Here is a 27715-nt window from a genome sequence, read left to right as displayed (position 1 = left end):
ACCTCTGCTGCCAAATGGGGTCTGCGTAAGTTACGGGCTTTTGCCGCAGGGAAAACCCGTTCTAGTGTTAGCAGCTGATCACAGCCTGCCGGCCCCAGCTCTGAGCGTCCTCACAGCTCTCAATGGCAGGCTGTGTCCTCCAGGGTCACCGCGGACCCCAGCAGCTCAGACTGCCCATTTCTTCTTTCCAGGTTCTTATCTCCTGAATTTGGACAATGAAATTCACAGACCAGGAAGAGTGAGTGTAAAAGAGTAGAATTTATTCGAGTGAGAAGAAGAGAGAGTTCTCACATAAGGGACCTTATAGGGGTTGCCACTTGAATGTGTAAGTTTAGGGATTTATATTGCTCTTGGGTCAATGCTATGGTTCATATTTTGCTAATCAGGTTCTGGAAAAGTACCAGCATGCTGTGGGTTCAAATCTATGCTCACTAGGACTCAGAAAGTGCCAGTGGTTTTGGTTAGCCCAGTCTGAACTTCCCTTCAATCTCTGTCAGGATCTGCCCTCACTTCCCTCACCACTCACCAGTCAGGGTGGGGCCCCCGCTGGTTCACCTCAGCTCTGGCTTACCAGGCTTCCAGCCCACGCCAGCCAGTGTGCTCCCAGGCGCTGGTGCCCACAGCCCACACTCCAGCTTGCGCAGGCCGCCCCTCTGCCGCTGCTTCTCAATGGGGATTCATCAGTGTCGCCAGGAGGGCCCCTGACTTTCGCTTCTTGTCACCACAGCCACTGTTTGGGGAGACATCTTTAATGTGAGGCAAATATCCACATGCAACCAAACCCTGGTACACTGAGGTGGGTGGCTGTGGGTGTCTTCACTCCCTTGTAAGGGTTTGGCCTGTCACTGGGGTCTTTCCGTCCTACTGCTCCAGCATTAATACTTGGAACACAGGGCTGAGGAGACTCTCCCTGAATGCAGACTCTCCAGCAGCGGGAACACCCTGCTCTGTGCTCCTGGCAAGCACGCTGAGCTCCTTCTCCTCCCAGGCCTGAAGAATCTGATTGGGAAAGGAGAGACTCACAGATGGGTGGAAAGTGTCGATGCCTAATGAGCATGATTACTCCATGAGCACTCTGCTTGCTTCAGCTTGCCCAGGGTTTACCAGCCACACGCCCTTGGGTGGTAGGAGTGACCTTGAGATACCAGGTTCCTCGACTTCTGTCAGGCCCTTTAGAGAGGGAAAAGGGGCTTTGCTTCCTAATTCTAGGCCAGAGAGCTAGTGGACTGCAGGCCAGCGCTGTCCCATGGAACCTTCTATGATGACAAAAAGTGTTCTAAGTCTGTGCTTTTTAGTGCAGTAGCTGTTTGGTGCATGTGGCTGGTGTGAGTGAGAATGGAAGTCATCATTGTTATGGATTTAAGTTTAAGTACCACATGCGGTTGCCATAGGGACAGCCCAGATCTCCAGGGTGGGGGAGATAGGTCAAACACAGTACCTAACAGAGAGCCCTGTGCAGTCCTAATGAAGGGACATCTGGCTGACTCACAGTGAAAGCCATTTGACCAAGTGTCATCAAAAGTGTGTCAGTAAAGTTTGCAGGAACCGTGTGGCTGTGCTGAGGAGAGCATTGGAAACGTACTATTCCTTCACTCCCTTTAAGAACAGTAGACACCAAGCTCCTCTTGGCTGCAGTCCCTTCAACAGGTTTTACATCCAGCTTCCTTTGCTTGATTTCATTAAGCCATGACATAATGTATGCTTTGTGTCTACAGAATATAAATACGGAACCAAGGGACTGGTTGAGGGGAAGAGCAGGAAAAGGTAGGAGGAGGCTCTGTAGACTGTCACACAGATTGGGACTTGCCGATTCATCTATTTTGTTTGGCTTTTCTTGAATGGAGTTGGCTGAGACCGGCTGGGCCGTTCTGGCCTTGTATGGTAGTAACTAAAGCTACCTGGCATCATGGACGTAACTGAATTCATCTTGAGCTGCACTTTCCAAAACACAAATGCAGCATTGGCTCAGCTCTTCTTCAGGGTCTGATTCATGATGGCCTTTGCCCTCCACTGGACTGGGCTGTTCTGAGGGTGATTCATCTGTGCTGGGGCCTGCCACCAGCGATCTGTGTTCCTGTTTCTGGGTTGTCAGTTCTTCTGTGATCTAGTGAGTTTCTTTGTTGGTGTTTGTGTCCCCAGTGGTCCTTTCCCTGGAAATTCTGGCCAACCTTTGAAAGCTCTGCTGCTTTGATCAAGCTGTACTTTCAAGCTGTATGGACTGCTCTCTATTTGAGGTCCTCCTAAAAGTTCCTCCTCTTCTCCTACCAGTGTTCCTTTCAAACATGATTCCAAATATACACAAAATTAGATGGCTGGACCCAAGAACACCTGGACAAGAGAACAGCAACATGGTGGAGGGCCAGTGGTGGTGACCAAGGAGGCTGGCACCTGTAGAGCAAAGTAATACCGGGTGTCCTGGGTGGGTTTCCGGTGTTCTGAGATCCTTCCAGCATCCTCTTCCCTGATGGAGGCACACTGGTACCCACTTTCCTCTCCCTGAGGAGAGGTTAAACATGACATCTCATTGGAAACAGCTGCTTTGTATTAGTCTGAGAGGTTGACTGGCTGGATGCGAGTGTGAGATGGCTGGATCCAGGGAAGGACGGAAAAGTCACAGCAGCCCAGCAGCATCCATTCAGAGGCCAGGGATGCCTGTGTTCATTGGCTCCTACAGATGAAGTTCCCAGGACAAGGAAGGTACCCTCAGCGATTCTCAAAGTCAGAATCATACCCCTCACCTTGACATCCTGGGAAACCGGGTGATTGTGTTTTAAATTTATTCTTATAGCTACTTTCTAGCAAGAAGCAGTTGTTCCCAGTTCTGAGGTCGTTAGAATTTTCCAAGATATATTTTTTTCATCTCTTGTTTTTGTTTTTTGAGATTTTTTTTAACCCTAATAAGACTAAGGATGCTAGAATTGCCCCTCTACTTAAGGTTCAGTTTTCATGGATTGCATGTCTTATAATACCTTAGAAATTAATCACCAGTGCTCTGGTTGTCTTATCTATGTGTCAGGTACTATTCTGATGGCTTGATATCAATTAACTAATTTAATCCATGCATCAAAGGTAGTTGGCATTTAATATATCATTTATATTCATTAATTATCATTTATATACAGAATAATGTGCCCCAGAGTCACAACTGGTTTGACCCAGCTGCCAGACTCCCAGAATCCATGTCCTAACAAAAGAAAGGTCACCTTGCAGGCTGACTTTTGTCAAAACATTGAAGCTTCCTACTGCTAGATCACCAGTTTCTGCTAATAGGTAAATTATCATTAAGTGCAGATATGAAAACACAAAACTTTCCTTCCACCAGGTAAAGCCTTGCAGGTGAGATCTAAAATGTTCACATCCATAATCAATACTGTGTCCAAGTGGGTTAATTCTTAATATCTGAACAAAATCTCTAAACAGAAATTCTCCATGGGACCAGGGATAAGTCACTAGTGGCTCAAATGAAGGATTGTTTCTGGAATTTTCCTGCCCATTAAGGGTCTGCCCTTGGAATCTAGTGTTACTAGAGGTAGGGGGTCGTATTCCTGTTTCTCCAGTGTACTTGGGTCCTTGTTTTTGAACTGGAACCAAGCATACAACAGGTCGAGTACTAAGTTCATTTTTCTAGAAAAGAAGTGTTCAGAAAGTCAGCCTTGCCCCAGAAGTCAAGATGAGATAGCTTACACAGAGTAGCTAAGCCAGGTGGGGGGCCTCCCAGGTGTCCTAGTGTGCAGCTTTCTCTCCAGCTCCTGAGGATAGTGCTCCGCCATCCCGGTGGCTGGGAGGAATTGGGCTGCAGGTGACTGCACATAGAAGATGAAATGCAAAATTACAGGTCTCTCTTACATGCTATTTTATTTTGACATTTTAAGATCTGGGAGGTATAGAGGTGGTTTAGGTAACAGAAGAGATGACAAGGAGCCCAGGTCTACTTGTGTTAGAAGTTCAGATTCTAATAGAGGTATTTTGGAATAGCGGAGGGGAGTGAAGGGAGGGGAGGGAGTATGGAGGTAGGGAATTGTTTTAGTTAGCTTTTTCACCACTGCGACTAAATGACCCGACCAGCATAACTGTAGAGGAGCAAAAGTTTGAGGGCTCAAGGTTTCAGAGAAGGCTGGATCCATTCCTCAGGGCTTGAAGAGAGGCTGAACAACATGGTGGAAGAGTGTGGCGAATGAAAGCAGCTCCTATGGAGATGGGGGGGGGGAGGGAGAGAGAGAGAGTCAGAGAGACAGAGAGAGAGACAGAGTCCGAGACCGAGACCCACACTCCATTCTCCAGATACAAAATGCATAACCCATAGCTATACCCCCAATGAACCACTTCCTCCAGCCACACCCCACCTGCCTCCAGTTAGCACTCTGTAAATCCCATCAGGGTTCAATTCTCTGATTAGGTTAAGGCCATGATCCAATCATTCTCCTCCAAACTTTCTTGGATTGTTCCACATGTGAACTTTTGAGGGGACACCCCACATCCAAACCATTAACAGAAGGACAGTAGAATGAATCGATCATGATTATACCACGTGCATGTCTGACTTCACAACCAGTGTGATCGTACATCGTGTACAACCAGAGAATGAGAAGTTATACTCCATTTATGTATGATGTGTCAAAATGAAGTTTACTGTCATGTGTAACTAATTAGAACAAATTATAAAGAGAAAAAATAAGTTCAGATTCCAAGTTAGCAAGTCTTTCACCTTTCTAAAGCCCTTTTTTCTGGACTGGATGTCTTTGGTTGCTCAACCCATACTGGCTAAAGCCACATGCAGGGTTTGTTCACCTACTCAGACATGGTTTGACCTGATGTCTTAGTAATTTTATCCAGAACCTGCTTTTTTGGGTTGTTTCTCCCTTCTTTTTCCAGCATGGATTCCGCCTCATCCTGAACCAGCCTCTCTTCGTGGTTTCCAGGGCTATGTGCTTCCTCAACCCATGCACAGTTCAGAGCAAGAGAGAGAGAGAGAGAGAGAGAGAGAGAGAGAGAGAGAGAGTGTGTGTGTGTGTGTGTGTGTGTGTGTGTGTGTTGGGGGGTGTGCTCTTGAAGGAAGAGCATCTTTCCCAGAGTCTCCCTGGGTCTCAGTTGGATCACTCATCCTCTTCAAATCAGAAATGGCTGGGGCATTGCTAATGCTCCAGAACCTGTGGTGGCATCACGGGGTCTCGGGGTTTTCCCAGACCCCGAGCTCTGAAGGGACATGTGAGTCGGTACATAAAGACTGAATAGGCAGAGAGGGGTAGATGCTGGGTGGGGAACTGCGACTCTTCCCACCCTGTCTGTGGTCTGCCTGCCCAGCCACTGTACACACAGGTGTGATGTGTTGGCAAGTAGAAAATTGTCATTTCTGAATAGCACTTTTTTATTTTGTGACTCTTAAAGCTCTTGACTCCCTCCCTTCCTCCGTCCCTCTGTGTTTTCTCCCTTCCCTCCTTTCCCCCTTTTCTCTTTCCCCTCCTCCCCCATCCCCTCTTCCCCTTTCTTATCCTCTCCCATTCCCCTCCTCTTCCCTGATGTATCTCCTTCCCCTTCTTACCCCTCATCCCCTTTCCATAGATAACCTAGTCATTTATTTAACTCAATTAAATTGATTTGGCACAATATACATTTTCCCATAAATAAAATGCCTTCGTTTTTGCCCACAGGAAGAAGAAATGCCAGATGTGGAAATCGACATCGACGACCTTCTTGATGCAGACAGTGAGGAAGAGAGAGCATTGAAACTACAGGTGAGCAGCTCTCAAGATATAGACCTTCTAGCCACGGAGGTTTGAATCCATTTGGTCTCCAAGGCTTTGCCAGAGCTGAATCTGCCCCGTGGGGGCATTGGTACCAGGGCTTGGGTGGGGGCGTTTTGCAGAGAGGGAAGCGCAGGGTCTTCACTGCTGGGTCTTCACCCTCATAAGCTGCATCTCTGATAATAAATCAGCTCTTGACTGTGGTCTGCTCTCTATCACCTTTTGGGTGTGACTTTCTCCAGCTTCATTTTATTGGAAGAGGGTTGGTTTCACCTCCAAAGATAATTTTCCAGGGAGGATAGTGGTACCCACGAGCATATAAGAGGGAGATGAACTGAGTGGAACTGGGACTGTCCAAGCCCAGAGGTGGATTGTATCATGCTTGACATTAATTTCTGGATTAGTTTGCTTATGGCGTAATTCTATTTAGTAAGATACCTTTTAACAGATCTCACCTGACAGCAATCTAGCAAATTAATCAAGGTGCCAACGTCTGTTTCCCTAGTGGAAAGCAATAAAATAGGTGCAGTCTTTCCCACGGGAGGCCAAATCTATCATTTAAAAATTGCATTTGGAAGTTTCTAAAACTAATTAACCTTTAACCTGCCATTGTTCTTAATGTCCACAGATAATTTCTGTTAATGGTTATCACCAATGATGAATGGTCATAAAGCAAATCAAAGGGCACATTTTAATGCATTGATATGTTTAATGTATTAGTAATTACTAGTGTCCCTCAAGTGGTGGACAGCCTCAGTTGTAATGATTATTTCTTGTGGGTAGATTTAGTTGGAAGACAACAGCATTCTAGTTATAAAAGTTAAAAAAAAAGATAAGGTAGATACCAGTTCTGTAGGAAGTAGAGTGACATTAAAAGGTTGTTTTAAAACCAAGAACTTGAAAGGGGCTTTCTCAGCTGTCATTCCCCTACCTTGATTCCCAGCTGAGACATGGAACCTGAGGAGATTGGGTCCTAAGCTGACCTGTGGCTGAGTTATGACCAAGCTCCCTCTCCAGGTCCACTGTGATCACCATCCTCTTGCACAGGTGATCTCAACTTCAAGTTTATACAGTTTAATATTAACAAAGTATACAGCCCAAAGGAAAGGTGGACACGCACCAGGTAGGTGGGTTAGAGGATCCCTCTGGTTCAGTTAATGCAAGAACAATGCAGTGGGGCATTCACTTCCTGTTAAGGGCCATCCTGGGTTGAGCTTCAGAGTCAGTATGCATCTCTCTGCAGACTAGAACCTGGTGGTCACTTTCATTTCCCCCTGATTTTTTAAAGTAAGTCCTTCTCCTCAGTGGTGCTCATAGTCTAGTCAATGGTTGGGTTTGTTTTCAATGCTATAAGAGCATTAAAACCCTGTCTTTTTCTATTTCAAAACTTCCTAAAGTAAAGGTGTGCATGCATGTATGTGCATCCTTGCATATTTTAATATGTTCAAATGACCAGCTGGTGTTGAAATAAAGTTTGATTGTGGATAACCAATATGAGGTCTTGATTTATCATTGTGAAAATAATAGTATAGAGACAAAATGATTTTAATTGCATTTTAAAAGTGGCATTGAATTTTAAAATAATAAAACTGATTTTCCATGTGTTTAATTTTAGGAAGCTCTTGTAGACTGCTACAAACCAACAGAGGTAAACAAATCACTTTTCCTAAATGTGATATTTGAATTGGTTTTTATTAAAACAATTTGTCTGTTTTTAATGCTAAATCACAGTAGATGAATGCTAATCGGCTGTTATTATCTATGAATGCGTATGTTTCACAGTACAACTTCATTATTTCTAAGCTTAAAATGTCTAGTTCAGGAAGACTTAAAGCTAATGGAATGGGGTGTGTTGCTTGCTTTAGATAAAAGCCAGACTTCAAAGAAAATTGTGAAATGGTATATAATCATTGTAAAATTTTAGATTTATTACTGGAGAATATATCCTTTCAGTTTATAGACATATTTTTTAAAAGCTTAAAGCTAATTCTGTTTTTTCAAAAGAATTACCTTTACTGAGAGAAAAATGTTATGCTTTGTTTAGGTATTTATAGTCTATGTAAATATTAGTATAAAAAACAATTGTCATTAGTTGGAATAAATTAAGGTATTTAATGTAGACTGATTACTAAAAGCAAGAACATGGTAGAGATTAATCTGAAAATATTAGTAAAAGAAGTACTTTAGGTTAATTCCTGTGATAAATCAGAGGCATTGGAAGATTCATCAGATGTTTTAGAATCTGTTGTAACATCAAAGCAATTGGTGGTAAGTCTTGTGATTTTTGAAGTGGTATATTATAAAGAGAGAAGAAAACATTTTTATGAGTGTGTAAGATTTCAACAATAAAGATGTTTATGATTATTTGGTTTGAGGCTAATTACCTATTTGAGTTGTATTCCTACAACCTTCACTTTTGATTACATCTTGTAGTCACAGAGATTTTAAATTTTAGTTATTAAGATATATACTTTTAGTCAATGTAATACGTATTCATACTTTTGAAAACCAAAAAAATATTATAAGGCTTATAAAGAAAAAAATAGTATTTCTCCATTTCTTGGCTCCATCTTTATAGGAGATATATATATATATATATATATACACATATACACACATCCATCCCTGTAATGGATGTTATATCCCTATAAAGAATATTAGTGCAAAGTGAACTACAGAACTCTGAAAAAATGGATATATAACACATACACATATATATTTATACACACATTTATGTGTATGTGTATAAATGTGTTTTATATATATATATATATATATATATATATATATATATATATCACATATAAATATAATAACACCTTTGCTTCCCTGTTATTTGCTCTTTTATCCTAAACATGCATTTACTGTTTCTTCTTTGTTTATTGACTTAAGGGGAAAGATGATAGCACTTTTACTCTTCACACAATTTCTTTCCATCCATCCCACAATAAAATTATATAACAATATGTTGTTAAATTAGTAGTTGAGAGTAATAATATTACGATTTTAAAAACATTTTTTCATTACTGAGCCCACAATAACATATGACCATGACTCCTCTCTTATATAGCTCTTTGTTTTTCTTGGAGTTGATAACCGCCTTGTCTTTTATTTTGTCTAGTACCTATTGCTATTTTATTGCTCCAGTGTTTTTGTCAAACATGTAATATATTTTCTCTGTGCTTAAACACTTCATTACCATCTTCCTACCTCCACACTTTTCTCCTGGAGCATCTATACAATCTGGAATAGAACTTTACTTACAGTTATTTGGGGAGTTAATATGAGTTACAACAATTGGTTATTTGGAGAGTGGTTTTAAACTCTTGTGGTGAGTTAGACGAGACAGGTAGGGCTGTAGACAAGACAGTGATGGATTATGCAGAGTAACCACGTGATGTGGGGGTGGGGAGGTTGCTGCTCAGGGCACCTGGACTGGATGTAGAAATGGCGTTTACTCATTTGCTTATCCTTTTTACTTCAGTACTCACCCAGGTGGAGAAGTTCCTTTTGTCTATTTAGGTGAGAAGGTTTGGAGTTGCAGATTTCTCTTCTGATTGGCTCCACAGTTGGCCATCAGTGGACACCCCGTTTTCTCACTGTTTCTCAATGAGCCCTGTTCTCCCTCCCCACCCCACCTCCCAGTTTTTGCAGTGTCTAGGGAACAACATATTTACAGTGGTTAACAGTCATGCAATTAAAGGAAGATGGTGGGTTTGCCGCTGGAACAAAAATCTTCTCAGCTAGTTTTGATGTGGAGGCTTAAGGATGAAAGGATATAATATTTGAATATTCTTCAGAGTTTTGAAAGAAGAAAGGATGAAAATAAGCTGGAGCTTCCAAGTGAATATCTCTGTGTTCTTTTTTTAGCTCATGGTTTCTAGGAATGGAAATGCTGTGAAATGCTGAGAAATTTCATTTAATTTTGTTTATTTATGAAAGGATCATTTCAGAAAGTCAGGGGGCAGTTTTGCTTTGAGGCAATGTTCATAAGAAATAGGTTTTTCTGACATCTGGACTGTGAGATAAGAGTAATACCTTCTATTTTTCCAGAGTTCTGTAGTTCACTTTGCACTAACTTCCTTTATCTTATTTTGGACTCACAATGATCACTTAACCTGAAGAGGGTTTGAGTAACTTATCCAGGATGCCAGAGCAGTGAGCAAGCAAACCAGGACTCCACCCCGAGTTTCTGACCCCTGATCTTGTGCTTTGTCTGTCTGCAGTCTTCTTAAACTACTTAACTCAATGAGAGATTTAGGACTTTAAAGGACCTTGTCCTATCTGAACTAAACTCTTAACAATTGATGATATCCTTAAAAACTGCTGTCTCTGGAGGTGTGATATTTGATCAAAATTATTTTACATACAATTAGTATACCACTTTCAAGTTAGGAATGTAAGCAAGATGTCTTTGCTGACTCAGATATATTTATTTATAGTCTCATTGTGGAAGTAGGGTAGGTGGTAGAAAAAACACCAAACTTGGAGTCAAGAGATTCACAGTAGTGCCAGTACTAGCTGACTATAAGCAATTTTTTTTTTTTAGCTTCTCTGAGCTAGTTTCCTCATGTGTAAAATGGAGGTAGTCATAACAGAGATTTCATCAATCTTGTCTTTGATGTATCTAAAACCAGTTGGATTTAGTAAGAACTATATGCTATTTAGTAAGAACTATTTAGTAAGAACTATAATTATTAAGCATTTAATATGCCAGGCACTGATCTAATCTTATGTTAACTCATTTAATCTTTTTTTTTTCATGAAAGTTTCAAACATTTACTCAATCATCCATAACTTTAAAGATGTTTTAGTAGATTTCATTTTAGAGCAGTTGTAGGTACATGGTGAACTTGACCAGAAGGTAGAAATTTCCTATACACAACCCGTACAACCCCTTCCATACCCCCACTGTCAAGATCTCCCACCAGAGTGGTGCATTTGTTACTATTGATGAACCCACACTGACATATCATGATCACCCAAAATGCATAGTTCACATCAGGGCTCACTCTTGGTGTTTTGCTTTCTTAATGGGTTTTAACAAACATATAATGACACACATGTCCACCATTGCAGTATCCATCAGAGCAATTCTCATTACCCTAAAAATTCTGTGCTCTGCCTGTTCATCCTTCCTTTCCTCTCACCTCGGATAACTACAGATCTTTTTACTCTCTCCATAGTTTTACATTTTTCAAAGTGCCATATTCGAATCATATAGCATATAGCCTTTCCAAACTGGTGTATTTTCCTTATAATATGCATTTAAATTTGCTCCGTGTCTTTTCATTGCTTGTTAGCACATTTTTCTTTTTTAGTGCTGAAAAATATTTCATTGTCTGAATGTATCATAGTTTATTTATTCATCTACTGAAGCACATCTTGGTTGCTTCCAAGTATTGGCAATTATAAATAAAGTTGCTATGAGCATTCTTATGTAGGTTTTTGTAGCAGTGTTTTAATGTCCTTTGTGTAAATCTCAAGGAATTTCGGTTGCTGTGTTGTATAGGACGAGTATGTTTAGTTTTGTAAGAAACCATCGGACTCTTATGATATTATTGTACCATTTTCCTATCATTTTCAAGTTAGGAATGTAACTTGAAATAAGAATAAAATATCATTGAATGAAATATCATTGCTTTAAATTGCATTTCCCTGATGTATAATTTGGAGCATCTATTTACATGTTTTTCAACTGTATGTCTTTTTAGGTGGGGTGTCTGTTAATGTCTCTGGTTCTTTTTTTAACCAGGTTATTTTTTATTATTGAATTATTAAAATCTGGGGGTGTGGCTCAGTGGTGTGGCTCTAGTCCAACATGTATAAGGCCCTGAATTCAATCTCCAGCACCACACACCAAACACTTCCTTTGTATATTTGCCTAACAGCTCTTTATCTCATTTATCTCGTGCAAATATTTTCTCCCAGTCTGTAGCTTCTCTTTTTATTCTCTTGACAATGTATTTCATAGAGCAGAAAAATTTTATTTTGATTAAATCCAGCTTATCATTTCTTGTCAATCTTGTCTTTGATGTATCTAAAACCAATTGCCAAAGAGTAGACCATCTGTATTTTTTTCCAGTGACATCTTTGAAGAGTTTTATAGACTTACTTTTTACAATTAGATCTATGTATGATGCATGTGGATATTTGCTTGTCTCAGCACTATTTGTTGAGGGTGGCTTTCTTGTATATATTTTTGATCCTTCATAAAAAAAATCAATTGATTTTATTATGGCCTATTATGTTCCATAGATCAATTTGTTTTTTCTTTCATCAGTTCCACACTGTTTTGATTACTGTAGCTTTATAGCAAGTCTTGAAGTTAACTAGTGTCAGTTCTCTGAATTTATTCTTCTCTTCCAATATTGTATTGGTTATTCTGAACCTTTTACCTCTCCATATACACTTTGGAATTAGTTTATTTTGACTGAGATTGCATTAATCTATAGGTCAAACTGAGAAGTGCTCACATTTTGATAATATTGAGTCTTCCTGTCCACAAACATGGTATATCTCTCCACCCATTTCTATTGAGATAGTCTCGAACTTAGACTTGTTCTCCAGCTTCATCCAAACAATACTATTGAGTCTATCAAGGGCATTTTTCATTTCTATTACATTGTTTTTGATCTTTGCAATTGCATTTTGGTTTTAGAACACCCATTTCTCTGCTTGCATTGCTGTCTGTTTTTGCAAGCTGCCTCCTTTATTCATTGGATTCCTTAGCACTAATCATAGTTGTTTTAGATTCCCAAGTTGATAATTCCAACATCCCCACTATATCTGAGTCTGGTTGTAATGATCGCTCTTTCTCTGTGAACAATGATTTTTGCCTTTTACTTTTGTAATTTTTCTTGCTATCTGGACAGGATGAATCGGGTAAAATGAACTGCTGAAAATAGTCCTTTAGTAATGTGGAGTTAAGGTTTGGGGAAGGAAACATTCTGTAGTCCTGTGCTTAAGACCTAATCTTCATTGAACCTGCGTCCCTGGACTGTGAACTTCACAAGTGCTTCTCATCTCTCCCTACACCATACACCCTACTCCCTTTAGTTGGGACAGATGGCTAGAACCAGCAGGAGTTGGTATTTCCCTTTCTCTAAGTCAGGCTCTGATAAAATCCAGCAGGGTAGGTTCAGGTTGGTTTTTCCCAAGTACAGTATTTGTTAAGAATAAAATTCTCCGGTTTATTTCATATTGTTCTTTTTTTTCTTCTCCTGCCAGAAGCACAAAGGAATTTTTCTCTGATGTTCAATGTAAAGATCTTAGAGGTAAACTCACAAAATATGGGGATCCCTCATAACTGAGTCTCCTTGGAGTTTTAATCCCTCAGATTTGTCCACTCTGATTCTAGCAATTTCTCAATTGTAGTTGACGTTTCCCACCGTGGCTCTGGTTCCCACAGAAGTTGCTGCCTGTGGTTTCTGCTCCAGTGAGCTGGGATTCTCTGTATCCACCTATCAGCCTCTCTACAGCATTATGTGCCTTCTGACTTCACTGCTCTTATGAATCTAAAAAACATTGTTGATTTTTGAGTTTGTTCAGCTTGGTAGGATGGAGTGGTGGTATCTAAGCTTCTTGTGTGCCTGAAGGGAAAGAGGAAGTCTTACTTAATCTTCAAGTCAAAGCTATGAGAAGGACAGAATTTCTATCAGTTAAATAATGTTGGGCATGGAAGAATTGCCCAAGGTCACACAGTTGGTAAGGGTACATATGAAAGTATCTAACATAACTAACATGTATGCCCTTAACATGTTAGTTGAACCTGATTCTGTTTAAAGTAATGTGTCTCTACCACATGTTCAAGATACAAAATGCCCCAATTCACCAAAAGGTATCCTTGAATTATTAAATTTGGTGATTGTACTTTAAGGAATCTGCTAATTTCTTAGATGTGATATTGGTTTGATTCATCACCTTCTGTCATATAGTTTGGGTCTGTGGTTTTCTCCTGTGGAGGTCACAGGCTAATAGAGGAAGGTCATCTATTTTTCCATTTGATTCATGTTCAAACTGTGGACTCTTAACGTATAATATTTTTTTCTGAGTTGGATACATTAAAACCCAGCAATATAATTGTGGTCACCATAGTAAGGTGTTAGTGATTGATTAATAAGGACACTTGTTTTATTACTTTCCCCTTAAGTAAATGCAATTTTGGATGTTTCTATATGATGTGGAAGAAAAGAAGTTTTGTATTGAGGATATTACATGGATTTGAATAATATGTAGTGATAGCCTAATTGTACAAATTAGGGGTCAGGGGTGGGCATCTACTGCCAAGCCAGGGAGAAACTTCTTTGCCTGTTTCTTACTCTTTACTTGCATACTTTCCAACTCTTGGGATCATACAGGAGTACTTCCTTTGTACTAAGATGACAAACAGAAAGCACGCTTGCTCTTGGCTGGAGGGCATCTGTCTTATCATCTGTTGGTGGAGTTGTCAGGCCAATTAATGGACTTTTAAAAAAAAAGTCTCTGTTTATAGTTGAAGGTTTTTCTTTCTGTGCATTTATTTCATTTTTTGAACTATGCACCCAGAGTTCACTAGGATGACTCAGTCTGGGAGTAGGTGGCAAGAGGCATTTCAAGTTCCAGTGATCTGGTAGGTCATGGAAATGTCATGGCCGTGCTATGGTATGGGTGATCCTGGTTTATAAATAGAAATTGACCAGTGTTTTCTGAAAGACAGGCCTACTCTGTTCTGCCTGTGTTGGTAGTAGGAAGGCAAACCCGCCTTTTACCCTGATGGACTTTGCCATGGTCAACTCATCCTGTTCACATCAGTTGGCTATTCATTTAGCATCCTAATCTGTCTCTTAAAATTATTGTTCATTTTTTGTATATATGGAAGTAGTCCTTCACTGAGCTAATGAGAGTGAGAATATCTAAATGTGTTATTTCCAGCACATAAACCAGAAAGTTCACTACATTCCCTTCATTCATTTGCTCAGCAAATGTTCATGGAATATCTGTGGGTCTCTGATCTAAGGACCAGGACGTGGAAGTGACTGTCTACATCCATATTTAAAACCACGGCTTAGAAAGCCACAGGTACCTTCAATGAGAATTTAAACATTCAAAGACTATTAAGATAGGCATAAAAGGACCCAAATGCCAGGTTTTCAGCTCGTTCAATGGTTCTCTAAGTCAGGAACCCAATTGCTTGCCTGAACGTGGTTGTCGGGACCTGCTGTTGCTGGAGGAGCAGCCTCGTTACTCAGTTTAATGGGTCTGAGTGTCCATAGGCAGGGGTACCCCTCCCTCAAGGCAGACCCTTTCCATCTGGCCCCTTCTTGGCCTTCTGCCAAAAAGACTACACTTTGGGGCTGGGGTGATGAACAAGAGCTTGAGTGAGAGATTAATGAGTGAAAAAGATGTCACCTTTTAAAAGGTGGCACCCTTCCCAAAATCCTCAGATAATTTTTGGCATATCCCTGGTTAAAAAAAAAACTGGTGAAAAGTGTCACAGTAAACATATGAATATATGAATATTTTTTAAAGGGGCAGTTGTGACCTTCAGAACAATGTTTCTGAACAGAGAAAGAATTGAGTGCTTGCCTGGTCTGCCAGTTGCTCACACACTTTCTTTTGGACTCTTCATTTCCCATGTCTCTTCTGCTCAGATCAAAAGCCTAGTGCATGCTGGAGCTGGGATTTGGATCCACATTTCAGTCTGAATCCTCTACTCTGTCTACTTCCCATTGCCTTTCTCTGAGTTCACATGAGAAGAACGCAAGCTTCACTCAGGAATATTTATAAAACCTAATAGGATTGTCTTCATCAGGGAAGCCAACCTGGAATTGTTAAGTAAGCTCACCCTAGGCGTGCAGTCATGAAAAACACTCTTCACTTATTTCCTGATCTTCATTCAACACTTTTTGCAAAGTTAGGGAATAGTTCACAAGACTATCCTCACTTCTGACACCAATTGCAAGTTTAAGGGTTCCCAAGATCAACCTCAGATTTGATAATTCACTAGAGGAGCGCACAGAACTCATTGAGATTAGTTAATATCACATTCCCAGTTGATTACAGTCAAAAGTTACAAATTAGAATCAGCCAAGGGAAGAGACTCATAGGCTTAAGTCAGGGAAATTCCCCCAAATGGGGCTCCCAGGTGTCTCCTCTCCATGGAATGACAGAGTTAATTTTCTCAGCAGTTATGTACATGCAGAGTAACCACCAGGAAGCTCTGAGCCCTGGTGTCTGGAGTTTGGTCACATTAACATGGTTGACTGCCCACAAGGCTTTTCGCAGCTGTAGCTAATACAACATGACCCAAAGCACCCAGTCTCAGTCACCTTGTTAGACAATCTGGTGTGACTCAATCCCCCCAGGGAAACAAACTTTTTGGGGGGTGGGGAGAGTGCAGAAGTTCTAAGGGTTTGAAGCTCACTTCTCAGGAGCTGAGGGCAGAGACCAGATTATCTTTTGACAAGGCTAAGGTCTTTACCACGTGCTTTTTAGACACAGGATGACCCTGCTTATGGTGATGGTGATAATAACAGTGACATAAGGAAAGATAACATACTGTTATGGGAAAAGCCACATGTGTCTTGCTTTTGGTGGCCCTGCCCCCAATAATTAATGATGTCGATTTTTAAAAGACGTGGTGGACAAAGCACAGATTTTATATGGAGCTGGACCTGGATGACATTTTCTAATGATCAATTATGATTTTAGGATCTTTTCTTTGACACTAAATTCAGAGAGGTCATACCTATATTAAAAACAGATCTACCCTCCCTCCCTATATTTAGACTTATCTGGACAGAAAAAAAAACATGAATTAAAGATTATTTAACACATAATATTCAGTTTTCTATATTTTTGACAAAGACAGGATCAAACCAAATCCAAAAGTCTTTGAAAATGCATTTCCTTTCTTTAGACAAGATTCAGGTATTTGAAGTTGTGAGAAAACGTTTACAACAGGGACACCATCTTGTGACCCAGACTCTATCCTGTGCTGTGGTGACCTCTGTGGACTTACTGACATGCCACAGGAAAAGTTATTTGCTGAGAAGGAGCATCCTGAGGATTGTATAAAACAATCTCTTTCCTAGAAAAAATGCAGCCAATGAGCTGGAAGTCAATCGATCCCCCAATCCTGTGTGATAAACATCTGAGTGACCCACTTAACTTCCTCTCGTTCTTTCAGAGCACCCTCTGAATCCCTCCTTAATGGGGTGCATTCTGGTTTCTGCAGGAATCTGTGCTTCCAAAGTTGGACCACAAATAAATGCTTTGTTGCTTCACAGATAACCTCCTTGGATGTGATGGGAAGTAATATTCTCTTTCATGGATAATGGGAATCTGGATGAAATGACTTAGTTTCCTTCGTAATAACTCAGTGAGAGATTATAATTTTGCTGAATTTACTCCATGAATTATTCTCTATGGTAAGATTACTTAGGGGAATTTTATTTTGTGTTGCCTGAATTGCAAATGTAAAGACTCTGAGAAACCTGTTAGTAAGGAAGGAAAGAATTAAGAGCATCAGGTTGAAAATGGTGATTGCAGGTGACTCCCCCCACCCCTGGCACACCACTAAAGGTTGGAATTTTAGGTAAAAAATAAGAGTGGTGGACTGCATGTCTAAGATAGAGTAATGGGACTGCTCTCACAGCAGAACAAATTCATCTTTACAGGCAGATAGTCGGGAAAATAAATGGATAATATAGTATCAGTGGCGTTAAGTTAAAGGAGGGAAGGAAAAGCCAGCATGTAGCCGAGGCCTTCAGGAAGTGGTGTTGGCAGAGGCCGTAACATTATGATCCTAACAGGATCATAAGCCTCTTTTCAGATAATAGAAAATAGAATCAGTTCTGGTGTCCCCTGTCAGCAAATGAGCCTCTCTAAAGACGAGGCGTCCTCTCCTCCCCCAAGAAGAGGGGAAACTGAATGTCTCAGGGGTGAGTGACACGGGTGGAGCTTGCTATGGCACAGTCCTTACCTGCCCAAAGCAGGGTTCGTCTGTTCTGATTCACTTTGTGGCCCGTGGGCGACCTGAGTGGCCAAGGTGACTAAAATTTACAGCATGATTTTTCAGTGCCTCTCTGGTTCTTTGGGTGACAGCTTTTGCCATTTGGAATGGTTTTCAGGTGTTACCTTCATCTTTTTGAAGAGGTACATCCTACCCTTCTGGAATTTTCTTCACTCATCTAAACTTTGGTGGATTAGAAATTCTTCTCTGCTTCCATCCCATTCGTACCTTTCCAAGTATGTCAGAATTTTAGACAAAATACCTGATAAAATCAAATTAGAGGAATTAATGACTTATTTTAGCTCATAGTTTCAAAAGAATCCAGGATCACCCGGCTCTGTTGCTTCTGGGCACAAGATGAGGCAGAATATCACACGGAGAGAATGTGATGGAGCAGAGCTGCTCACCTCTTGGTGGATAGGAGGGAGAGAGTGTTGAAGGGGCTGGAGACCAGACATCCCCTTCCAGGGTATACTAGAGTGACCTGCTTCCTCTAACTAGGCCCCAAGTCCTACAGTTTCCACCTCCTCCCTGTTCAATTATGAACCATCAGTGGGTTAATCCACTGTTGAGACCAGAACCTCTATGATCCATTCACTTTCCAAAGGCCCCACCTCTGAGTGTTGCTGCTCTGGGGACCACACCTTCAACACATGAACCTCTGGGGAGCATTTCATATCCAAACCATAACAGCACACTCCCACCTCGGCTATTGAATGTCAGACTTTTTGGAAGAAGTGTAAGGCAGCTACTTAGAATTTGTACTCAAGTTGACTAGATTTGCACTAAGTTGGAGTGAGACTGCGGGCAGGGCAGAGGCTTCTGGGAATATGCAAGTTTAAGGTAGTGACTGGTCTGGGGAGAAAGAGGAGATGGTACACAGGTGGGTCCTGAGACCCATGTGGTCCCCTCCTTTGGAATCTTCCCCTGCTCCTCCTCTCTCTCTCTCTCTCTCTCTCTCTCTCTCTCTCTCTCTCTCTCTCTCTCTCTCCCCCCCCCCGTTGATACTCCCTTGGGCTATGCTCACTATATAATTATGAAGGATGGTGCAAGAAAATAATTATCATTGACCTGTTGCCTCATATACACGTTTCTCTAAGGAGTAACCAAACCCTAAGTAAAGAGTAAGTGGTATTTTCTGGAAAAGTGGGTTGAGCATCTGGAGTTCTTCTTGACTCCCCTTATTGCCTGGCACAGTTATTGTGGTTGGTGACACCATTCCCTGGTCAGAGATTCTGAGCATTTCTTTTAAAAGTTATATTGTTGGCAAATACTTGTACTTAAAGGGACATTGCATAATATCTGTTTATCTTGTTTCTTTTTAAATGGCTCAAAATGTTTGAAAGAATTTCACAAATGCGGTTTGTGACATTGTGGTTTCCTTCATTTCCTCTTTTCCAATGGTCTGTCTTCTTTAGAGCAGCCGATTCTTACCAGGGAGTGTAACCGATTACTTTGAATGACCAGGAGGGCTCCCAGAGGCCTGGCTCTGGTGATAATTACAAATCCTGTGTCCATCTGCCTCCTCTGGCACAGGCTGGAGCAGGCTCGTGACAGGGAGGGGGCCGTGGATGTTGAAAGCCACAGAGACCAGGAGGGATCTGAAGGAAGAGAGTTCAGAGTAGAGTGTGCCACTGCCGTGCCCCTGTGACAGAGCCTCACAGCAGAGGCTTCAGAGCGAGAAAGGACCTTCTGTTCTCCCAGCTGCTGCCAGATCCCTCAGAGCCTGTCTGGACTTCTTTCTTAGAAGATTCACAGATCAGGCTGCAGAGAGTCCGTTTTCAAACTCCGTGGAAATGTTATTCTTCTTTCTATTGCTTCTTTGATACACGTGTGTGTGGGGGGGGGTGGGTGTGGTGTGTGTGGGTGAATGTGTGGGTGTGTGTTTGTGTGTGTGTGTGTGTGTGTGTGTGTGTGTGTGTGAGAGAGAGAGAGAGAGAGAGAGAGAGAGAGAGAGAGAGAGAGAGAGAGAGATTGTGAAGAACACCTAGGCTCCACTCTTCTCTCAGCTTTTCCCTAACTCCCTGGCTGTGTTGGTTTACCAGTACTTAAAGAGAAGTACTTTTTAGCTGGGCACAGTGGTCACGCCTGTAATCCCAGCAACTGGTGAGGCCAAGGCAGGAGGATCTCGAGTTCAAAGCCAGCCTCAGCAAAAGCAAGGTGCTAAGCAACTCAGCAAGACCCTGTCTCTAAATAAAATACAAAATAGGTCTGGGAATGCGGCTGAGTGGTCCAGTGGCCCCAAGTTCAATCCCTATTACTCCCCCCAAAAAAGAAGTACCTTTAGTCAGTGTGGCATCATCGCACACCTGTAATCCCAGAGACTCTGAGGGTTGAGGCAGGAGGATCTCAAGTTTGAGGCCAGTCTGTGCAACTTTGTGAGAACACATCTCAAAATAAAAAGACTAAGAATCTAACTCAGTGTGCAGGCCCTGAGTTGGTCCCCAGTACCATGTACACACACACACACACACACACAAACACACACACACAGAATCACAGCCTTCATATTTGTGGAGGCCTAATTTATATGTCCCCCCCAATCACTGAGTGGACATTAAAGATTCTAGTGCTCCCCCTCCCCCTTTCTTTCCGACCATGCCACAGCGGTGTGAATTAATTTGTCCGTTTATATAATTCTTCACTTGGCAAACCTTTGCTGAGCACCTCTTACATATTAAGTGGTGTGCTAGGAAAACAAAGTGAGTAAGACTCTTGCAACCAAGTGGAGAAACAAATATGCATGTGGATTATTTTGTGTGCTTTTGTCACAGTGAAGATAACATTTTATAAGTGTCCTTTTTCAGCTTGCTTATTTTTGCCCAGCTTTAGATGTTGGAAGCTTATCTGTGTTAACATAGGGGGCTGTCGTAGAGTTCATTTACTTTTCATTACTGCATAGCATTTCTTTGTTTTAATATACTATCATATAGTTTCCCATTCTTCTGTTGATGCTCCCTTGGGCTATGCTCAGTTTCATATTATTATAAAGGATGGCGCAATAAAATAATTATTACTTACCTGTTGCCTCATGTACAAGTTTCTCCAAGGAATATACCAGGAAATGGTGTTGCTCTTAATATTTACACTGGCTCACCCACAGAATTTTAGAACATCCTTTTAACTTGGTATTCTCAAACATTAAAGATTTTGACAATTTGATGCTATCTTATTGCTCTATTTCTCTAATATACCTTTTCCTAACTTCTAGTTAGAATGAGCTTGTGTGGTGGGTGTGTGTGTGTGTGTGTGTGTGTGTGTGTGTGTGTGTGTGTATGTATGGGGGGTAGGTGCTGGGGAAATGCTTCTAAAGGAATGTTTTCAAGTCCATTTCTAACACTTCATGATATGAAGAGCAAATACACTCATTTGTAACCCCTGGAGAGAGGAAGTGACACTGTCACTTGAAGTGGCTCTGAAGTGGCTGATTTGGTAGTCGGCTCTTGTTCAGGCTGTAGAAGGGCAGGACCAAGGCAGGAACGCAATGGGGAAGATGCGGGAGGGACTGTGGCCCTCCACCAGGCAGGATGAGGAGGTGGAGTGGCTTCCTAGCAATGGTGGCCTCCGTGCCTGCAGCCCGGGAAACTGGCAGACACTCAGGGAGAATCACTTGCTTGGCCGGGTCCGCTCATGGCTTCCAGGGAAGAAATAAAAATACTACTCGCAACGCAACGTTCACACCCCGACCTGAGCACCAGGGTCTCGCTGAGGGTCACACACCACACTTCTCATCTGCCTTCCTTGTCAAACTCCCCCCGAGGGCTGGGGCGAGGTGGGCTGTGTTTTCTTAATGTAGTCACCATAGTGTGTTCCCGATTTGAATTTTTGTAGCTTGGTGTCTTAAACCATTTTGTGCTGCCAAAACTAATGCATGGTAACAGAAAGCAAGTCAGAGTTGCCCTGGAGATGGAAAGAGGGAAGACTGCAGAGGGATATGAAGAAACTTCTAGAGAGTGGGGTTTTCCATTAGGTTGATCATGCAGGTAGCTTGCTTGTGATGGTTTTACACTTTAATGTGTTCGACTTTATGGCATGTCATTTATACCTTAATAAAGCTGTCTATAAGAAAAAGTCACTAAGACATTTAGTGGTGGGAGCTCCTTTCCATCCTTTCTAGTAAAACCTCTGTCTCCAGGACACAGTGGCCCCTTTCTGGCCCAAGCCCGTGACTTTGTCTCTGCCCTTGGTTTACCCGACCTCTATCAGCACTTGACTCTGTTGATCACCTCTTCCTTCCAGAAACATTTTCTTCTCCCTGTGCCTTAACAGTACTCTTTTTGTTTTTGCCTGCTGTTTCTTGTGGCCCTGTGACGAGTGACAACTGGTGGTGGAGTTGGAGCCTTGATCTTCAGCCTTCTTTTCCTTTCCATTCACACTTATCTCCAAGGCTGCTCATAGCCCTGCTATTTAAACCATCATCATCATCTGGGCTGGCCAATAGAATTTTCTGTGATAATGGAAATATTCTATATCTGCCTTGTCCAATGTGGCTATTGTGGCTATGACATGCTTGGTATGTGGCTAGTGTGACTAATAAAATGAATTTTAATTGATCAATGTGTGTTTACAATCTCTAGGTGGCAACTCATTAGCTGGTCTTGACCTGTATTTTTTTCCAAAATAAAATAAGAAAAGTTATAATTTTTCATGAAACCCTTGTTTCAGTCTTGAAATCTCTAAGCATCACAAGTAGTATGTTTGTTTGTTTGTTTTTAACTTGAAAGCCACTGACTTGGATGCTGGTGATGTCCATATTTATGTTTTGGCCATGGGCTGAGACTCTGAGTCCTATTTACCTGTCTTCTTGTCATCTCAGCACAAATCTGTAAACCTGTTGCTTTTGTCTCTCCAATTTCAGCAAACTGCACCCTCTTTCCATCCCAATGCTGAAGAACAATCACCTTCATTTCTGTCTTTCCTGTCCTCTTTCCCCACTGCACTGTATTCCATCCAGCAGCAAGGCACATTGGTTCCACCTCCAACATGGACCAAGCCTGCCCATGATTTCCATCAGTGTGCTCTAAGCCACCTGCAGCTTTTCAGTGATGGAGAGAGCTTTTGAGGGATATGAACCAAGTAATATGAACCATTTTTGATTACAGATCCTTGAATCTTCCTTGAGCATCATCTGTAACCAACAGCATCATCTGTAACCATCTGTAACCTTGTCTGCTGGGGGTGTTGTCACGTTTCTATATGGAGACTAAGTATTGGTCTTGTATTTTTTAACTCATTCAGCTGAATACCAAGAAGTGCAAATTTAATGAACAGTATAAATATGCACATCATGCACAATGCAGTATATTAAGATATAGACATATAATTAATTGATATAAAATTTAAATGAGACTTTTCCATTAATATTAGTACATCATAAACGTAAGACAGATCTTATCATTTATTTAAATTTTTTAACCTCTGAGATTTATGCATATCATGACAAATTTTTAAGAAAATTTGAATTTGATTTAAATTACCAAATCACTTTTGTCTTGAAGAGAATGTCTATAGTTTGAATACATTATTCCTTATGTGATTTTAGTGTTTACTTTATGAAAAGCATGTTATTAAAATAGTGTAAAAAATTACCAGAGTTGCTAATAAAACAAATAACAGGGTTTGTGATTCTGACCTTGGCTTTAAAAAAAACTCAAAAAAAAACCCAAAAAACAAAGAAAGAAAGGAAATTATAGTTAACTACTGAAACTCTTTGCAGTAGTCATTTGCAGAACACATTTTAAAAGCAAAAAAATTGAAATTATATACTCAGGATATTGTATATCAGTTGGTTAAATCACATAGTAAAGGAAATAATAGGAAAGACTTTAACTTTTCAAAATGAAAATTAAAAATAGGGCTGGGGATGTGGCTCAAGTGGTAGCACGCTTGCCTGGTATGTGTGGGGCACTGGGTTCAATCCTCAACACCACATAAAAATAAAAATAAAAAATAAAGATATTGTATCCACTTAAAAAAAACCTAAAAAATAAATATTAAAAAAATGGGAAAATATCACAATAGTCAAGCTATGGGATCAACATAGGTGCCCTTTAAGAGATGAATGGATAAAGAAAATGTGGTGTATTTACACAATGGAATATTACTCAGCCATAAGGAAAAATGAAATTGTGGCACTTGCTGGTAAATGGATAGAACTGGAGACTATTATGCTAAGTGAAGTAAGACAGTCCCCCAACACCAAAGGCCAAATGTTCTCTCCGATACGTGGATGCAGGCCCATAGCAAGGAAGGGTAGGGAGAGGAAGAATAGGAGTTCATTGGATTAGACAAATGGGAATGAAGGGAAAGAAGAGGAATGGGAATAGGAAAGACAGTAGAATGAATCTGACATAACTTTCCTATGTTCATATATGAATACATCACCAGTGTAACTCCATATCATAAAAAATAAAATGGGGAAATATAACATTATTTCACCCAAGAAAATCCTTTAAATTAGATAGGCAGTGTTCAGAAATTTGAAATAACCATATATATATATATATATATATATATATATATATATATATATATATATATTTTTTTTTTTTTTTTTTGGTCTGTTCAAGGTTGGAGATGGTGGGGATTAAAGGATAGTTCTCCAAAGGGAAAGTCCACCTGCAGACAAAGACTCACACATAAGTGAGTTGTACCATTGTTCATGAAAAGCCAGGAACCATCCAGAGCTCCAGGGATGGAGAATTAAGCAGACTGAACCACGTCCCTACAATAAAGACTGTATAGCCACTAACATTAACCTTGAGAGAGCCTGTTTAATGTTGTGGGGAAAAGCTTCTGACATAACACTAAGTGGGAAGAAAGGATGTGGTTACACAGTATGATCTTAATTAAGTAAAAACAATATCCATGAGGAAAACCTGTTCCTAGTGGTTAATTCTAAGGAGTACATCATTGCTGATTTGTATTTTCCAAATTTTTTAGAAAAAGCACATATTACTTTCATAATGGCAAAAAGACTATTAAAAACAAACTGTGTCAGACAAATGTTAACTACTTAAATTTATGGGGGCTTGGAGCTGGAGAGCAGTGCAGGGCTCATTTGGTCTCGGGGCTCAGGACCGGGCTGCACTGGAGCAGGGAGATTGCTGAGAGCTGGTCTGGAGCGCCTGGAGGGACTACAGGGTTTCTCAGTGGTGGCCCCTGTGAGCTCAGTTCACTACCTGTTACTTGCTGATCAGAAAGTCGGACACCGGCTGTCAGCTCTGTCTTTGACAAATATAAAATAGGAAGAGGAGGTAATCATTGTGACTTATTTAATAGCTTATTTAAAACATGAGGCAACAGTAACAGACTCCTGATATCAAAGTGGGACCATTCTAGATGGTTTTTCATTCTTTGGGCTCTGATCCCTTTGTAGGTTATGGAATCATCTTAGTGGCTCATCTAGCATTCCTTTGTAAATAAAATTAGAATAAAATAGAAAAAAATCAGAGAATAGAAAATAGGCTTTGCATATAACGAGTTCCGTAAATTTTAATCTCAGGTATGTGTAGTTACTGGATGGTTGTTGTCTCCTCCTCCTAATATTTTTTAGTTGTATTTGGACACAATACCTATATTTTATTTATTTATGTCTAGGTGGTGCTGAGGATGGAATCCAGGGCCTCTCACACACTAGACAAACGCTTTACTGCTAAGCCACAACCCCAGCCCTAAAATGTGATTTTTTTTTTGTTTGCCTATGATTTGCATTCAAAAAAGTGGACTCTTCCTATGATCTAGACCAGTGGCTCTCAGGGTGTTCCTAGGCCCAGCAGTGCCAGCATCACTCGAGAGCTTGTCAGAAATGCAGATTCACCAACCTGCACCTATTCAATCAAAAGCTACAAGACCCCAGGTGATGCATACGCACCCAGTGAAGTCGAGGTGAACACCAAAACCACGCATGCTACCGAGGCCCCAGGTAGCATCAGTGAGTGGACACAGCCTGCCTTCCTCCTGGAAGAGAGCAGAGAGGGAGAAAGAATGCTTCCATGAAGTTAAAGTGCTCTTCCTTTGTTTAAAAATATAGCTGTGTTCTACACAGAGTTCACACCAAATTGATCAACTAAATGAACTGCGATTAACATCAATTACATTAAGCAGATTTTAAAACACACTTTTTAATAGTGCGACCTCTCATGCGAACTTCTTTGATCTCTTTTAGGAATTTATCACAGAGCTGCTCTCCCGGATAAGAGGCATGAGGAAACTCAGCCCTCCACAGAAGAAGAGCATATAATTCTGGAACAGGGTAGAACTGTCTCAGAGACAAAGTGTCCTGGGATCTGGACTTCATGAAGACTTTTATTAAACAATATTTGTCCTTATGAACAACTTTTTTTTTTGGTGTGTGGGGAGGGAATCTATTAGACATTTATTCAAGAGTGTTCATTTTTGTTCTTGTTGTTTTAAAGGTTTTCATTAGTGTAATATTTTAATAGCAAAGATATCATGACTCTTGGCTGCAGCCCTACTGAGGATCCTCAAAGCAGGGGAACTTCCAAGGGTGAGCCAGGACAGGCAGTGTTTCTTCAAGGACTCAGATGTTTAGTACTTTACTATGCAGGGAAGGTGGCTTTCTTATAACCAGTTTGGTAATGTTTTTTTCTTAAGTTGTACATGTGACTCAGATGTCAACTTTCCTGTACTTGTATATATCTACACACGACTAAGTTAAAATGTAGATGTGAGTTTTATTTCACATGGATGGGACAAACTTGTGGTCATCCTTTCACGGGAGGTCACAGCACATGTATTTCCAAGAGGCCACTGGGCATTCTTCATGTGAGTGCTGTTGACCTTCAACCTTCACTTTCTGCACCAAAGTGGAAGAATCTAGTGTATCCATTATTCTAATGTGCTACACTACGAAAACGTGGAGTTGGTCAAGGGCTTAATTTGTGGACTTTATATGATTTCATTGGTCAGGACGCTTTGCCAGGTCATATGCTTATTGCCTCATTTGTGGTTGTTTAAAGTTTTATGAACCCTTAATTTGAAGAACTAACCTGATTTCTAGAGAAATGCCCACGCTGTCAGAGTGGTGTTTTGCAATGGAAAAAGGAAGCACTGTGTAGCAATGAGTTCTCTGCTTTCCACCAAATACTGTGTGTCATTCCCTCTTCTGGAAAGCAGGTCAAAAGGAAGTTAGCAGATTGAGCTGTCCAAGTCCCTAGAAATGAACTCTGGGTCCCTCTGTGCCTTGTAACATCAGACCAGAGGTGGGTTAAGAAAGTGCTGAGGGAGTGTGGAGACAGCAGGGCCTCACCTTCTCTCAAGACAGTTGCATTTTTGGCTTTACTCAGTGGCTCATGACGAGGACTTTGAAGACTCCTGGCCCTAAGAATGACCTGGATCTCAAGCCTGGAGCTAGACCCGAGCACCTGCCCCGCCCCTTCAGTTGCTTACCAGCTCCTTGGAGTAGAATTATAATTCATAGGGGATGTGGGTGGGGTAAAAGGTGACAGTAGAAACTCTTCCCTCCAGGAGGCCCCTGCGGCCTCCCCATGAAACCCCACCTACTGTAAGGTGTCTCCAGGTAGCCCTGTCTGAGGACAGGGACCAGGCATTTTATATCAAGGGTGCTCTGAACATATTTTATTTTTTAAAAAGATCAATGTTTGTGAATTCTACGTATACTGGCAAGCTTTTGAAAATGTATTTAATTTTGTAATGTTTACCAATGATTTATTTACAAGCTATTTACTCAAATAAATGGAGCTGCTTACAAACCTCACGTGCCTTGCAGAATTTATTAACATGGTGATTCACTTTGCCGGGTTCTCTGCAGATGAGGGCACCTACTGTCTATATGTCTAGCTTTAAGTTTCGAGCCGTCGTATTTGCAGGCAGGTAATCCTAGCTTATTCCTGGGGCCTCTTCAGATCAGAGGTGGAAACAAAGGACCCAGACACACTCTTAGCCTGGCAGGCTTCTGCTCCAGCACTCACCTAGGCCAGACCCTGTTCATTTTATG

At 41.1% G+C, this 27715-nt stretch overlaps 1 protein-coding gene across 1 annotated transcript in view; it reads left to right on the top strand.

Moving 5' to 3' along the window:
• Positions 1-27475, top strand: part of Ppp1r14c (protein phosphatase 1 regulatory inhibitor subunit 14C) — an 82719-nt gene extending 55244 nt beyond the window's left edge. Inside the window, exons 2-4 of the mRNA XM_005321456.4 lie at positions 5649-5732; positions 7357-7389; positions 25904-27475. Coding sequence (XP_005321513.2) covers positions 5649-5732; positions 7357-7389; positions 25904-25978 — 192 coding nt within the window. The 3' untranslated portion in view covers positions 25979-27475. The remainder of the gene's footprint in view (positions 1-5648; positions 5733-7356; positions 7390-25903) is intronic.
• The last annotated feature ends 240 nt before the right edge of the window (positions 27476-27715 follow it).

The sequence above is a fragment of the Ictidomys tridecemlineatus genome, chromosome 8 (genome assembly GCF_052094955.1).
Source record: "Ictidomys tridecemlineatus isolate mIctTri1 chromosome 8, mIctTri1.hap1, whole genome shotgun sequence".
Taxonomy (NCBI): Eukaryota; Metazoa; Chordata; class Mammalia; order Rodentia; family Sciuridae; genus Ictidomys; species Ictidomys tridecemlineatus.
The sequence above is the reverse complement of the archived record's forward strand: the minus strand, read 5'-3'. Positions and strand labels throughout refer to the sequence as shown.